Source organism: Amaranthus tricolor, chromosome 12 (genome assembly GCF_026212465.1).
Source record: "Amaranthus tricolor cultivar Red isolate AtriRed21 chromosome 12, ASM2621246v1, whole genome shotgun sequence".
Lineage (NCBI taxonomy): Eukaryota > Viridiplantae > Streptophyta > Magnoliopsida > Caryophyllales > Amaranthaceae > Amaranthus > Amaranthus tricolor.
The window spans coordinates 4,003,786-4,020,000 of NC_080058.1; the positions used below are offsets into that span (position 1 = coordinate 4,003,786).

Genomic DNA, 16,215 nt, shown 5'->3' on the forward strand with positions numbered 1-16,215 from the left:
AAATAAACTAATTATATTGATTTATGTCTCGTGAAACGATTTCATAGAAGAGAATTTCATTGGATAATGCTAAAATTTCAAAGTCAACCCTTCACCTCACGCTAGTTTTTACTATTTATAGGAGAATTCCGTAGGTTGGTTTTTTCATTCTCATTAAAATCTTTATTTATAAAAAAGCCATATAGAAGTATAGAACCCTAATTTGTTTTCTGTAACTAATTAGGTTTTTTGTTTCAGTATCGGCTATGGATCCTCAACCTGAACCTGTGAGCTACATCTGCGGAGGTACTTTTCACTTCTCTTCTCTTCTCTTTTGCAAACTTATGTGCTTTCTGTATCAACAGTAACCTTAATTTGACGGTCAATTTTATGTAATGTAATTTGTAAGCTTTAATTTTGATTTTTGTTTTTTGAGATACTTTAATTTTGATTTTTGAAAAGTATAGATTGTGGGCAAGAGAATACTTTGAAGCCCGGAGATGTGATTCAGTGCAGAGAGTGTGGCTACCGTATTCTTTACAAGAAACGAACTCGCAGAAGTATGTTTATCTTTCTCTTCTCTCTATTTTTTTCATATAAACCCTAGCAAATATAAATTTTTAATCTTTTTTGGGTTTTTGTATTGTATGCTCTGGACACTAATAAATTACAGTATTTATTAGTATCAACTGTTCCATGGTGCAAGATAAGAGGGTTTATGTATTTGTTTTAGGGTTTTGTTTGTGATATTTTGTTTATATGAATGTTGCATTTTTGAAAACTGTCTGGTAACTATGCTTTGAGGATTGTTGCTGCTTTCTTTGGTTTGTGGAGTCTGTATGCACAAGGCCCTCTTTATAAAAGATTGGAAAACCGTTGCTGGTTTGATCAATTTGGTTAATTCATGGATAATTTTGATACCTTGTTTGGTTACTATTTACTATTGATCCTAAAAATTTTGGAATTCCTTAATCCTTATGTAGTGAGTAATGCCTTCTAGTCTAGGTTGTAGGTGCGTGTTTGCCTCAATATGTGATGTGGCTTGGTGTTAGGATGTTTATTCAATTTAGTTTTCGACCCAGTATTTGGCAATGTTTTGGCTTAATAGACTAATATTTTCTCAATTGAAGCTTCTTTTGATTGAAATCATTATGATATTTTCCTTTGCCCTTTGAATTACTAGTAATCTAGTATACGGTAGAATCACGTCCCATATTGAATTATGCGTTACTATTCACCAATTATGTGCTTTACCCTTAATTCAAAAATGATTTCATGATTGTCCCAATTTGGTCTTTTAGCCGTATTTGTACTTACGTTTGATGTATATGGTATTAGTTACCTTTATTTTCTTGTGCTGTACTTGGTATTTATAAAAGCTTTCTACATATGTAGATGTAATGTAGGCCCATAGCTAGTACATCATGTTGCGTAATTGGGAGTCTTTATTTTGCAAAAGATGAGTTTTGTGAGTCGTAAAGTTGATTCTCATGAAATTTTGAAACATTTGCTGAAAAGCAGGATATATGTTTTGTTGCTAAATATCTAATGTACCAGTTTTTTGTTTTAGTCTCCAAGTTATCTTCCTAACCATTAAATTTGATTTCACTCTGAATTTTCATGGCAGTTGTCCAATACGAAGCACGCTAAAGGAGATGTGAAGTTCATGGCGATAGCTATGGAGCTGCATAGCTGGCTATATATGTTGGAATTGTCATTTAGATATAAACCTTTCCTTAAAGGAGATTAATTGTGATTAGTCCTCTAATGGTGTCTTTGTATGGCTGATCCGTCTTTGGACATACCTGAAGTTTCTGAATTGGTAATTGGCTTATTCAATGTAGGATTGCTTGATCTACCTTGCCTTAATGTAGTTGTGTTTTGCTCCTATTTCTGTTAACTTTGTACTCCCGTTAAGCTTTGTTTTGACGAGTTTTGGACAATGCAACATAAAATCCACCCTAACGTTCCCCTCTTCTAATTTATCCGGAGTTGAGTTAATGTGGAAGGACAAAAATGAGCTGGTTTTGGATTTGTTTAACTCCTGATGCTCTATAGTACAAAATTGTGTGTTCAATTATATTCTCTGTTTGGAATCGATAATTTTTTTCTTTTTTGGAAATCTGCAATTGTCCCAATTGTTCTGTTCGGAAAGTTCTTAAATTTGGAATTAAATTTCATCCAATTTAAGCAGTACAGTCATCTACTCGTCAATTCTAAACTAAGATTTTTGAAATTCTATAATCTAAAATAAATTATTTATTTCCTAATACCTAATAGAATTCAGAATACTATCAGACCAAATTTTTTGATGAATTCACAAAGAATGAGGCCAAGTTATCTAGTGTGCAACTCAAAAGAACTCTTTTATAATCATTGTGACTTTTTCTATATAGAATTTTATTTGATTAAAATTATTATGTATTTGATTAATTATTATTCTATTGTAAATATTGCATGACATTTTTATCGATAAATACCCAAAATTTATACTTTATTTGACACTAATGTGCAATCCTAAAACTTTAAGGATATTCCTGAGAACTAAAAAAACAAAAGCTATATAGTAGGAGTAGGAGCAATGGTGCATATGGTCATCTGGGATCAGAACATATCGCTAAATAGCAATTTGCTGGACTGATTTGTTCTCTGGTCACTACACTCTAAAATCTTGAAATCAACATACACATCTATTTGTTAATCCGTTATTCAATATATCCAGCGCCTGGGGAGCAATAAATCAATACCACCAGGAGCAATTTCGGTCATTTCGTGAAGAACCAACCATACATGATCGTTAAAGTTTAAAGAGAAGAGGGTAATTCTACACAAGTAATGTATTTGTTTATCGGGATAAAAACAATGGCCATCGAAAAATATGCTCTTACAGTACGTCCATCAAATCAAACTTAGCAGACTCTTCAATTATGACAAACATAGAGATGATGATGTTCCAAATGCGAGTAACCTTCATTGCGGTGAACCAAAGAGAAGATCAAATCTGTAAAACTTTTGTGTACCATGGCCAAAACAAAGATCCCCTTTGAAGTCTGAACACTAATCATTGATCAGTTGATGATGTCTAAATAATTCAACAGAATCAAAAATTTTCCCTCTGCATGCCAGCTATTTGTTTTGTCCACAGCACCTGCACAGAATCATATAAAAATACGCCGAAGTTGATAAGGAACACATCTTAAGAGTATGGAAGTGTGTTGAAAATATTTAAGGTGAACCTGAAATGAAGGACCCTTTTGTACGATTCCAGAAGCGACTTATATCGCTCTTGTAGGATTACAGTATCTAAGTCTAAGTCGATCTCAGAACGGAATCTCATCCAGGTATATGCATTAAGGAAATGAACGTAAAATAAATGGAATGGATCAGCACCTTTTGTATCTCTTTTTGGAACCGCATGGGCAAAAAGCGTTTCTACTAATCTGACCACTCCGGGCCATATTTGATCTAGCAAGATCCAATGGTGTAGATCCCATCAACTTCTGGACCTGAACAGAACTGGTTAAAAGAGTGAGAAACTCCAAAATCATGTCACAACTCGCGAGCAAAGATAATCACTGATAACACCACAATCAACAAACTAGACTATGACAAAAATTTTATCCAGGGTCATATTTTGCGGAACGGGTAAAGGATCCCAATTTACTACATCTTTGTTAAATAGTTTCAGATCATCCTTTGCAGGAAGATTAATGAATTACTTTTAAGTAACACTAGATAGTTCCAGATTGTAGTTTGTGGGAAGATTATCGAATTATTTCTAAGGGGTCGCCTGGAATGAACTGACTCACTTCAAGAGTAAATTTTACGCCATAAATAGTACATGAAACAAAATAAGAGAGATAAAATTTTTCGGGGTATATGTAGTTTGGCATATTAACTAGTAAATTAGTGGGAATATTCACAAAGAATCATTTTCAATTTCATTCTTGGAAAGATGAAGTTTGAAGGTAAATTGGTATTTATCTCTTCCCTCTCTCTCTCAATTAATTTTGAAGGTAAATCCTCATAAGCTCTCAAAATTTTAACCTAAAAATCATAAAAAGCTGTTAAAATCCAAATTAATTTTTTTTAGATACAAAAATAATTTTTTTTATATAAATTCTTTATAATGCCCATAAAATATCTCAAATTCGAATATCAAATCCCAGAAAAATTCAATTAAAAAAATTAGAAAAACCAAAAAAGATGAAATGAAATTGATGATTTTTATCTACAATAAGAGAAATATATAATCTACAAAATTTTTAAAGTTATAATTTTTATGTAGATTGGAGAGTAACATGAGAGGGGAGAGAGAAAGAGATGAATTGATAAGAGAAAGAATATTTGAAATGAAAAGAAAGAAGATGGAGGAATGCACGTGATGAAGGAGTAGTTTGTTGGAATAATTACTCTGGAGTGGGGCAAGGTACTAAGTACCCCCATATTTGGGGTAAAATTTAACGGGCTTAAATAATTACTTCCAATCCAGCTCATTTAAATTCCCTTTAACTATTTACTGGGCTACTATTTTTTCTATAATACTCCCAATCCAGGCAGGCCATAAGTAATACTATTTAGTTTCAGATAGCCTGTGAGAGGACGCAAAACACTTAGCAATCTAGGCCGTATCGGCCGTACTATAAAGGTCTTCAAGTAAATTGAACCAATGTTACTTGAATCAATAAGGTGTTAAAAATCGCTTTAAGGTAGTTTCAAATGATATTTTATGGTTTAGGCCGATATTTGGCGGTTTGACTGCTGCATCACCCCCGTTACTGCAACCGCAACTACTTTTTTGCACTATGGAACAAGCCTCTCAAATAGCTTGTAACTTCCTACCTTACTATTACGTTGAATAACATAACCTTGATTATTTTTCTGCTTTTCTGGATTATCCATCGCCATGGCTGACAGTTTATAACATAAACATAAAGGTCAAGAAAAATTGAATTGACCTTTGAATAATTAGCTATTCTAATTCCTAACTCTCACATATAATTAAGTGTGGCAGTCTAACTCATGGCTCATCCGCTCATGTATCCAGTAGCTTTATGGTTTTGAGCATCAAGGGTTGAGGCTGTGTTTGTTTGTTTGGGGGACATGCTTCCATTTTGTTTAGTTAATTGCAGATTCTAAAATGGAGAAGTGGGAAAAAAGTTTAGCACATTCATGTAAAACAATTTCCTCCAAAAGCTGAAAGAAATCAATTTTCTTCTCCTCTCAACAAGTTTTCCATAAGGCTACATAAAATCTGAACAAGAAAGTCTTTATGTTATCTATATTTCTATATGGTTATATAATTCTTCAGATTTTGATCTCAAAGGCTACCAACACAATATTATATAAGCTAAAACCATCTTGTACAATATTGTTATAGAACAAACGAGAGAACTAATCCAAAAGACTAGCCTAGTAAGTGAGAGAGCTCATTATATAAATCCCACATTAGTAGCCCATACAACTAATGTGGGACAAAGCCCTATAACCTTGTAATAGTCTCAAACTCATTCCACTGTATTCGAATCCCATAAATTCCAAAGTCTTTGTTGGTCACAGCTGGCTATACCCGGGCCATCACTCAAAGTTGGATCCTCGTCGGTCACAACTGGATGGGCCACCACTCTGAGTTGGTTCTAATACCATTGTTATAGAACATACGAGAGAACACACCCAAAAGACTAGCCACGTACATGAGGAGCATATTCACTCTATATTAGTTGCCCATACAACCAGAGTTGGATGAAGTCCCATAACCTTGTAATCACCTCGAATCCATTCCATTACAAATACCGACAGTTGCATTGACTACTCAAACAGATGCTAAAGCAAGGAAAAATAAAACTTTAAAGAGTGATTAAGAAAAGAAAACAGTACCTCTGCCATGGACTTTGGCATAGGCTTTCCCTCTTTCTTTAACTTTTGTAATTTCAACTGCGCTTCTTTAGCCCACACAAACTTTGCCAAGGTATTCTCAATATCAGCCACCGTGCACTTACAATGCTTTGCTGCTTCTTGTTTTTGACTGACTTGGAGATTCTACAATGAGTTCATAAACAGAACAGACACAATCAAACTAATATCTTAAGAAATAAGAACTAAACAAAGACAGCAATGAAAACAATCAGTAATTCTTAAGTTACTGTTTTAACCAAAACAGAAAACAGCTGAACGAAAAAAAAAATTACAAGTATCATTTTAGTTTAAAAGTTAGAACAGGATTTTTCCATGTAGCTATCAAGCATGTTGTTCACCCGTCAATAATAGTATTTAAAGCATTCGTGATTTCACTCCCGATCCCGGGAGAAAAAAGGTTCTATCAATAAAAATTAAACTTGTTAAAATATTTGCGGACACAAAAAATAGTTGAAACCTTAGCTTTAAAATGCATGAAGTACACAAGAGAAGAGGAGACTCAAAGCACAAAATAAAAAAATATGGAAAAAAAATCAGCTAATTTACACCTTATAGGCCTATATTGCACCTCGAGCGCCTCTGCTACGCCTCAGAGAAACCGTTTGCTGAGTTTCTCTTCCCTGAGGCTGCAATTACAACTAAGGTTGGAGCACAGGCATCAACTATAACAATGAATTTGTTGGCCATTTTGGGAGGGGAACACAATTGGCTGATTGGCTCAATAAATTTCCAGCCAATCTAGATTTTCCAGAGCTATATCCACTTTTACAGCAGAGGGCGAGCCAATCACCGAGTCAAACAAACTTAAACTTTTATATGCCTTTAAAGTTAATTTTTATCGAACTTAAGTTTATTAAAGTTACAAATTTGATTCATTTACTCAAACTATAATATAAAGTTGGAACTTGGAACTCAACTCATTTATAAACAAATTAAATAAAGCTAAACTTTGCCAAATCCTATGAATGTTTGTAACCACCCTAACAAGAGCCTAATCCTCGGGCCAAAATCATAAGACATTTGATGCTATAACGAGATGAAATACTGCATCAATGCCTATAACAATTTTTATTCGCCACAATGTCCCAACCTTAAGGGTATAACATAACTTTTATGAGATTCTTATTAATTAGTCTACATCCATGTCGGGCTATCTAGGGAAATCCAATAATACTTTAGGAGATGGTTTTCTAGTTTTACACCTGATAGGGAAAGTAAATGTTTTAGTTTCAGCCCGCAAGGAAAAAATGTACTCTCTATAAAAAGCTCTGAATTTGATTTGCATTAGTAGCAAATTTAAGGGGACAAAAAGCATAGCTGATAGCGCAAAAGAAAGTTCTCTAAATTACCCAATTATTAAAAACAAACCTCTCCATTGGGATCTATGTTGCCAAGATATCGAAGAATTGCTTCTTGCTTCTCAAAAGCATCAGCAAATGTAGCTTCACTACTCCTACCAACTACATATTGCTTCAAAGCTCCTACCTTCCTTGCCTTGCCCATCTCATCAGCAAAACCTTCACTCACGAAAAAAATATCCATCGGCAAAATAAACCCATCGATCAACACACAAAAAACCAAGTTACAAACAATTATTAATTTGCGAGATGAGAACAATACCCATGAATTGCGAAAAACACTAATCAATATCAACTTATAACAATTACTAATTTGCAAACAATATCAAGACAAAACCACTAACTTACAAATAAAAAAAGATCACATTGACACCTTAACTATTTAGGATTTCAGGTGCCTTGATAATGCACTACAATAATCAACAGGAATTTTTCTCTTATTTACCTTGGCTTTCAACTAACATACTAACACTAAATGAGTAATTATTATGGAAGAAAACTTTTTCCCCAAAAACTTAAATTGACAACGAATTAAAATTGGAAACTTGGGAGAGAAATGTTTCCTATCCCTATACAAACATTTTCTTACAAAATTGAGAGGGAACCAATTTTCCACAACTACTCCTTCCTCAACATTACCCTTTTTCCCCTCTTATCTTAATAGTTTTCCATCAAACCAAAAAAAAAATAAAAAATTAATTACTAATTACATTTTTCATTGGAAAATCTTGAAAACTATTGACCTAGAAAAGCGATTTCCCGCCAAACCAAACACACCTAAATCTCCATTCAAGATATAAACCCATCAAAAGTCTAATATACAGATTCATCGTTAGAAAACAAAGTAACTCCAATATAGCTATGAACATCAATAAACAAACAACAAAAATTTTGAAATTATATAAGCACAATTTACGATTACTAAGAGAGAAAAAAAAACCCAAAATCAAAATAAAGAAAACTGACGATGGAGTGTAAAGGAAGCTTCAGAAGAAGTTGAATCAGAGGTGGACTTCTTGCCGGTGAAAACCCCTTTAATGGTGTCCATCCATGACCCATCGAGATGGGCTGTGGCGAATATCGTACGATACTGTAATGGAGTACGGTGATAGTGAGGATGCGAGAAGAAGGAGGAGGACGATGTGTTACGCATGCTACTCAGAATTCTATGCGCCATTTTAGGATTATGGTAGCAGGGTTTTAGATCTTCTCTCCGTTGATTAAGGTTTAAGGTTTTAGGTTTGTTTGATTGTACCAGCAATAGTTCACTTTTTAGTTTTTACTGTTACAATATATAAATAAGCTAAAGCGATAAATAGTGTCAATAATTGTGATATAATAAATATTTTGGAATTAATGAAAAATTTTTATTGGTAGATTATTAATTTAAACTTATTACTTAATAATTTGAAATAGAATTGCATAAATAAAGTTAATTACTTAACATTGATAACAAGTAGGGAGCAGAATACTGAAATCAATAATATCAATTGTCAACATTCTAGAGTATTAAGCTATATTATATTCATAAAAATAATACTCATAAGTCATAACACATCTTGTAGACAACAAACACATTAACATTATAGTTACTCCGTTTTTTTACTTGCGCCAAAACAAAATTTTACGCTCTTCATTATTTGAACTATTTTTTCAATTACGGTTATCATATGAGAAAAAATTATAGTCATGTGGGATCTTGTTTTATAATTTTTAGTTGTTTATAATAACTGTATATATAAATAATTCGACAAACGCATTAGATAGTGCAAATAGCATTTAGGTGTAGAGTTGTTCATTGGGGTCATCGGGTCAATTTTAGATCGGATATTTCAAGTTGGTTTAAAATCAGATCTTGTACCCATATTGATTTTTATGTTATTTTAAATTTAAAATTCATATTAAAGTCGAGTCAAATCGGGCAGCTAGTCTCTTGAGAGACTATCTCTTTGAGAGAGTATCTTAAACCCAGTTCATTAAAAATTAATGTATAATTATCATATTTTTAATACCTACTTACATTGTACTTAATTCTTATTTAACGTATCTTTAATGCTTACTTTTAATATTTTAAATGTCTACCTATATTATTTTTAATATCTATACATATGATGGACCGTCACAATTAATCTCTAACAAGAAGTAAATATCGAATCACACCAATACGGCGCGAGTAAATAATAACGGAGGAAGTAGTCTTTAAAGATACCCATTCATATTCTTCACTCATCTCGACATCTCCTTGATTCCTCCAAACCATCACCGACCCAAACTACTCCCGCCCTCCGCCTTGTGCTGTCTGCAGCCGTCGCTCAGTCACCATCAACCGGCTGCCGCCTGATTCAACATCCACTTGTTGCCGCCTGCTTGTACTAAGGTGCTGAAAATAAATCGTACTTAGAAAAATAATTTGAAGATTAATTGCAATTTCTGAACCTGACAATTCCAACTTTACCCAATTAATCCCTCTTTTCATTTTAACCCTAATTCGATCTGAATCTTTGCTACTATTTAATCATCCGATTTCTCTGTCTCTGATCGTCATCTCCAGCGGATATTCGTGCGTTCGTAGAGTATTGATCCGCCTCAATAATCTCGAAGCTTCCTTTGAAGTCACTTTTTCAATTTCTCATGAACCCTTAATTTATTGTTTATTCAATTGGAAACCCTAATTCATGTTCTCCAATTTTATTCAAAACCTTTAATTGTTTGCATCTGAATTGTCGGCGCTATTGTGAAAATGGATTTGGAGACTGAGAACAGAATAGCAGCAATTTTATTGAGGGAGGCTGCAGAATTACGGCGACAAGCTCAGCAAGATGGTGCTCTTGCTTATCTACGCAAACCTACTGTCAGGGGTCGCCCTAATTGTCGTTTTCTTACGGCCACCGTTCGTGGGATTCAACAAGGTAATGGATTGACATAAATTTTCATTTTACTTCTTTTGTTTTTGAAGAATAACGGCTGAAAGTAAATTTCTCCATTAGAATTAATAATAACAAGGCACACGTGTAGTAAACTGCTGAAATCAATCCTCTAATTGCTTTAGAGGTCTACAATAATGTTCATGTGTGTTGATAGTGATTATTAATTCTCAGCAATGATTGATCTTCGCGCTTAACAAGTGTGATTTCAACCAACTGCTCTATCTTTATGTACCGGTACTAAGAGCATCATTTAAGTATTTGAGGCCCTGTGCGGTTGGCACCTAGAATGTGCTTAGAACCAACTGCTCTAGGCTGCCCCTCTTCGCAATCTTCCAGCCTCTCGCTTCTGCAGTGTGACTTCCATCATTCTCTTCTAGCACAAGCCCATGTGCATGCAACTTCACTCGATTTAAGCTCACTACTTAGTACTCTAGCTAATCAAACAATGTAAAACAATGTGCCATGTATAATTCTTGAAACAAGTTAATATATAAAAGTTTTCTAGAAGGTAACAGAATGTGTCTGTATCACTGAAGCATGAAACGCAGAATGCCCTAATGGATATCATATTCAACCATTATACTACCTATATTTGAAAGTTTCACTTGTCTTGGGAAATCTGTTGGAAAATTTTGAATATTTGTAGATTTTGGTGGGGCTTGGGAAATTCACCCCCTGTTGGTTCTGCCTATATTTGAAAGTCTCACATGTCTTGGGAAATCTGTTGTAGTATTTTGGTACATCACTACATCAGTGTATTGTCATCATGGTCAATTCTATGAAATTTAGGGTGCTCTTCACCTTAGTTATTCTTGAACTTATTTATCATATCTGATTGGAGTTGATAATTTGAAGTAATCACTCCTAGTTCGCCTTTCCTGAAAAGTTGTTCTACAAGTTGAAGAGAACTTATGGTCCTTGAGAATGCTATCTTTTCTCCGTTATGACTCATAAGTTATAGGTATTCTTTACTGTTTGCTTTGTCCTTTATCTTCTTCAGCTAGTCAATTGAGTAGCCACAGCCAGATTCTGGTCTAATTCGACTTTACTCTTTGTTTCCTAGTTCCTAGTCTATTTACATAGATGAATTAAAATACTTGAGACTCTTTTTGCAAAATTTATGGACCCACTTAAAAGCTCGACTAGATGTGAAAGAGCTGCTGATCAGCATTTTATTTGGAGTGAGATGGTAACAAAAAATATTTCCTACTTTTTGATCATGTTATTGAGTTTTAGATAAAGATTTGAATTTGTTAGTGGCTGTTCTGATGATTTTTGAAGTCTTTGTTTGGTAGGGTCATGGGTGATCACGAGATCCTGTATATAATACTTTCTCTGCTATGCTTGTTTCACTGTCTATTTTGTGCTGTGAAGACTGCCCTTTTTGAAAGCCATCCATTTGACCGCTTGTTCCACCTTATCTCACTTACATGCCCCTTAATTCTAACTCTTAACTGCTTGTCATTTTGGTTTAAAACATGCATTTTAATTAGAGGGAGTGTAATAGTTTGGGTACTGCTTGTTGTAATTGCCAAAGGCTTATCTCACTTACATGCCCCTTATCTAGTTGTAGGGTTGGTGGAATATCGGTGCTTAACATGACTGTAGCCTTTAGGGAAAAGAGAATGAGAGACGTGCTTAACATGACTTCTTAGGAATTGAAACATCCAATTGTCTTTCTGGGATTGTGGACATGTGATATAACAAGATCTTTTTGTTTTTTTCTTTGGTTAGAAAAGACCTGCTTGTGATGGTGTTGGGAGGAATTTGGAGTTTAATAGATTTTTGTTGCACACATTTGAGTTAGATTTTACAATTTCTTTTGCTTAAAGAATTCATTGTAGTTCTCATTCACAGACTTTTGAAGAAAGATTCATTTGTCAGGTCAATATTTTAATGTGATGTTTCTACAATCTGCTTAGAACTGCTATTGTTGTTTTGACAGCTAATCGAGCTGTGGAAGTGGATGAAATGTGGCGACTTCGGCAGAAAGAGAAAGAGCTGGATGATAAGCTTAAGGGTAAGTTGAGGGTTGATCGCAGTGACAGTAGCAGAGATAGAGATAGAGAGCTGCATGAAAGCCAAAGCAAGAGGCACGATTCAAATCCCTCATGCTCATCGAGAAAAAGACCATATGAAGATGACTCCAAAGAGGAAGAAGGCTTGAGAGATGAAGAAATTGAGGAGTTTCTGCACTCAAGGTTCTATAATTAGCTCTTTTTTAACTTCTTTTTTTTTTTTTTGTGTTGAATTCTTCCATCATATTGATATCTCTGATAATTCTCAATCCCAAGTTCTAACCTCATATATCCTGACAGAGACATAATTTGCCCTACTGCATGATTCTTATAGCACTTAATAAGTTAAATGATATATTTGCAAGGCTTCCTTTTCTTCCTTATATTTAGAGGATCTGTTTTCATGTTAATTTTGTTGATACTTGGCTTATAGCTTGTGACTTTATAATTTTTGTTCCTTTCGTTTATCATGGATTCATTCAAATCTGTGCATTTTCTCTGTTTGGGATGTCAGAGAATTATTATCTAGTCCTTGATTTGGGAACATATCTTAATACGTCATGCGGGAAAACTTTGTTTAAGCGATTATTTTATACTCCCTTCTACCATCGCTGGGATGTCAGGAAAGTGAAAATAGCAGACATTGAGGTCTTTTGTCCTACAGCTTCTGACTATGAATATCTTGCTGATGGACAGGGTTAAACGCGGAAGGGGTTCAATAGGGTCAAGGATGGATGAAACTGGTCCGTATCTCCCCAGATCTTTAGAATCTCCTGATAATTTAGCTTCTGACTACTCAAAGGAAGAGCAGCACCGCCGAGATATTGTTGGTCCACAGAAGCCTTCATCTTGGAAATGTATTGATTCTTCTGATGAATCATCTGACGACGATGAAAGGAAGAGATCTAAGAGGAAGAGTAGTTCAGGAGGATCAAAAAGAAAACGCTCCAAGAAGCATAAGTCGAAAGATAAGAAAAAGAAGAAAAAGGATAAAAGATACAAAGACTAACTTGCTAGGCTAATTAGCAACTCTGTAACCCACATTGCAATTTCCAAATTTAATGTTCATATATGTTTGTCTTGACTCCTTTCTTGCTAGCAATATTTTACAGTTGCACTTTCTAGTTTGGTTTCCAGTGTATTGTAATTTTATAGATACACTGGGTGCCAAAACATTTGTTTATTGGGAACAGCTATGTGTGCATAATTGTTATTTCGTCTCACTTAGTTCGTTACATTTTCAATTGTGATTTTTGCTCATAGTAATGATTTTATTATTTTGCTGAATGATCCCAAAATCAATCTTGAGCCGGGAACTCTTTAACTGCATCCTCTTTTATGGGAATGGGTTGCCGTATTTCTTCCCTTTCTAAACTTTAATCATAGTTTTCTGTGAGTGAGATACATTGGGTACCATTGATCTCTCTTTTTATAATATCTATACATATTAATTGTAATTTCGTACTAATCATTATCTCATTTGTTTTTGGCATGGAAACAAGAGAATTTGTTAAGTGAATTAAAATAAAGGAGTTTTTAAGAAGAAAAATATAGAGTAAAAGTGGTTAAATCATATTCAAATATATTAAATAAAAAATGTGGCAAATCAAATGAGACAAATGAGTATATAGAATTTAAAAGTATTTTTTTAGTTTTTTTGTGTTGTTGGCCAATTAAAACGACAATTTTTCTTTTTCATTTGTTTCAAAAACTATACTATGATGTTTTAAGATACTAACTGGACTATGTCGTTGTAAACATCCCTCTATATATTGGATAATTTGTCAATAGTACTTGAGACAACAAAAAAAAATCTGTACTTATGTGTTTTAAGCTACTAATTAGAGCATTGTTATTCATGAAATTGATCCTTAATGGCTAGTGTCTACTATTTTATACTCATTAGAATCATTTATAAATTACAAATGTAAAGTTTGAGTCATTAAAAAATTAATTCCGTAAAATTTTATATTTGTGAGTTATAGCCATTATAAATCGAAATGTCAAATGTGCAACCATCGTAACCATGTCACTAAATGTCATCACCAGTGTCATAAATGACCTTTGACTCAACTTATCGCAATTAGCTTAGGAATGGAGAGAGACCGTTGTTGAGCCTCCTTCGAAAATGTCATCGACTTTGGACTTTTTCGTTGAATCAATCTAAAACATAGACAATGAGAAGTTTACTTTAACTTGTAAAGCCAGAGCACGGAGTATGGCAGAGCAAGGCAAACCCTTAGCACGTCAACATTCTCAACCAAAAGGGAGCAGCTGTACTTACGATTTCGAACCTAACTACACCAGTCTTGATAAGTATGGAACAGATATAGCCTCTCAAGACGAGAAAAGACGCATATCAGATAATCAAGATCATCGTTGCAAATAGTTCTATCTGCGACAGAGATCTTCACCAACGAGGCAAATCTTCTAAGCCAAGACAGATTTCGTAAACAGCACATAAAATGACACACTCACACACCCAGCAGCCTCTAGCAACAGAACAAATACAAGGGCATAACAAAATGTTCCCGGCTATAGTCATTCATAATCAATTCATCAACATTCGTATAAGGTGTAGAGAAACAGATCAGAAAATTGTACGACACATTTAGGTTGAGTTCGAGAGCAAGCCTCTCGAATACTTATATTGCTATCTTGTTTCTGTCCATTACATCAATACAAGTTATTACATTTCAGTGTTCTATTATTCACTATAACGGCAATTCCAGTCTATTACAAATACACACGAGGAACAACAGGTTTTCGGGGAAATAATTTGGCTAGTATGATGAAGTTTGATGATGATACTAATATCGGCTATATCCCATCTAATATCCTTGGTATTGATAAAACAACAAATATCACAAGCATCTCAACTGATCCATTCAAAAGCAGCATTGAGCTTGGTTCCTTGGATTGGATCAGTCATGGTTCCTTTAAAAGCTGTGGGGATTTCTGGGATAAACGAGAACTGAATGTTTCGCTCTATTCATTCTCGCACAAAATTCAGTGGGTCAAAATGAGGCTCAATCACCATCGTCTTGCAGCGTCACTTATAATCCTGTGTTTATGCTACAAGATGTATTTTGATGCAGGAAGTAATAGTATAGGCCTAACTTTTGAAGGGAAGATCCAAACGAGTGATTTGGGCTCGATACAAAAACAAAGATACTCCGTAAGATATATATTGTCCACTCCTATGACATGGTAGAATTGCTTGAACCCAACAACGAAGTACAACGCGTGCATTTTGTACCGCTTTTGTAAGCAGTCCGATCCAAACGAGCTAGATAAAACATATTCCAAAGGAGCAGATGTTCCGATTAGACGGAGGATCAAATTACCTTTATGAGATCGCCATATGAAGATGAGATTTCTCCAGCTGAGGCGGATCAAACAATCTCAATCAATGAGGGAGCAGCTATAGCTACGGTTTCAAATCTAGAATCCACGTTCAGTGATATTATTCTGGGTGGCCGGATTCTAGAATTCTTAGGGCTTGTACCTGAGATAGCTACATTGAACCCATGAGTACATATCAGAATAATGAGATGCACAAAGGGAAAAATTTTGGCTAGTATGATGGAGTAGGTATTTATTGATGATACTATCAGTTACATCCCATTCGATGTCCCTGGTATCGATATAACGACAAATAATACAAGCATCTGGGTAAAAATCAAAGAGCAATAGCCATCGACATCTCCAAGCCCTTGCTAAAACACTTATCTGATGGAAGATCCGGTTGATCTTGAAGTAGATAAGCCATGGAAGATCCGATTTTATGCCCACCACCATCTCGGATTGATCTTGTTCTCTAGAATGAAAAAAATTCAAGTCTGTCATGCTTAGCTCAACGAAAACATTAAGTTATGAACAATAATACATAATTTGCTGGCTAATTCGCTTTTCGAATTCGCGATTCGCTCAAAATAACCAAAAAAAGCCTAAAACTAACTACAATTCGCGATTCGCGAGCAAATTAGTGAATCATGTAACATTGGTTATGAAATA

The 16,215-nt window shown here is 34.5% G+C and overlaps 3 protein-coding genes and 1 long non-coding RNA gene across 5 annotated transcripts in view; 2 read left to right on the forward strand and 2 right to left on the reverse strand.

The window, feature by feature from the left end:
- Positions 1-146: 146 nt before the first annotated feature.
- On the forward strand, positions 147-1,848 carry LOC130797246 (DNA-directed RNA polymerases II, IV and V subunit 12). Its single transcript, XM_057659765.1, has 3 exons — positions 147-285; positions 447-539; positions 1,607-1,848. The coding sequence occupies exons 1-3, from the start codon at positions 246-248 to the stop codon at positions 1,627-1,629; spliced, it is 156 nt and encodes a 51-aa protein (XP_057515748.1). The 5' UTR covers positions 147-245; the 3' UTR covers positions 1,630-1,848.
- A 663-nt stretch (positions 1,849-2,511) lies between these two features.
- Positions 2,512-8,523, reverse strand: LOC130797245 (uncharacterized). Its single transcript, XM_057659764.1, has 5 exons — positions 8,220-8,523; positions 7,264-7,412; positions 5,857-6,018; positions 3,370-3,485; positions 2,512-3,127 (listed from the first exon to the last, which is right to left on the reverse strand). The coding sequence occupies exons 1-5, from the start codon at positions 8,428-8,430 to the stop codon at positions 3,106-3,108; spliced, it is 660 nt and encodes a 219-aa protein (XP_057515747.1). The 5' UTR covers positions 8,431-8,523; the 3' UTR covers positions 2,512-3,105.
- Positions 8,524-9,430: 907 nt separating this feature from the next.
- LOC130797247 (uncharacterized) lies at positions 9,431-13,448 on the forward strand. Its single transcript, XM_057659766.1, has 3 exons — positions 9,431-10,162; positions 12,126-12,381; positions 12,895-13,448. Exons 1-3 carry the CDS (start codon positions 9,994-9,996, stop codon positions 13,205-13,207), a joined length of 738 nt encoding a protein of 245 aa, XP_057515749.1. The 5' UTR covers positions 9,431-9,993; the 3' UTR covers positions 13,208-13,448.
- A 981-nt stretch (positions 13,449-14,429) lies between these two features.
- The window catches only part of LOC130797249 (uncharacterized), an 8,772-nt gene continuing 6,986 nt past the window's right edge, over positions 14,430-16,215 (reverse strand). For both annotated transcript variants that reach the window (XR_009038827.1, XR_009038826.1), the window contains exon 4: positions 14,430-16,018. This is a non-coding gene — a long non-coding RNA (uncharacterized LOC130797249). The remainder of the gene's footprint in view (positions 16,019-16,215) is intronic.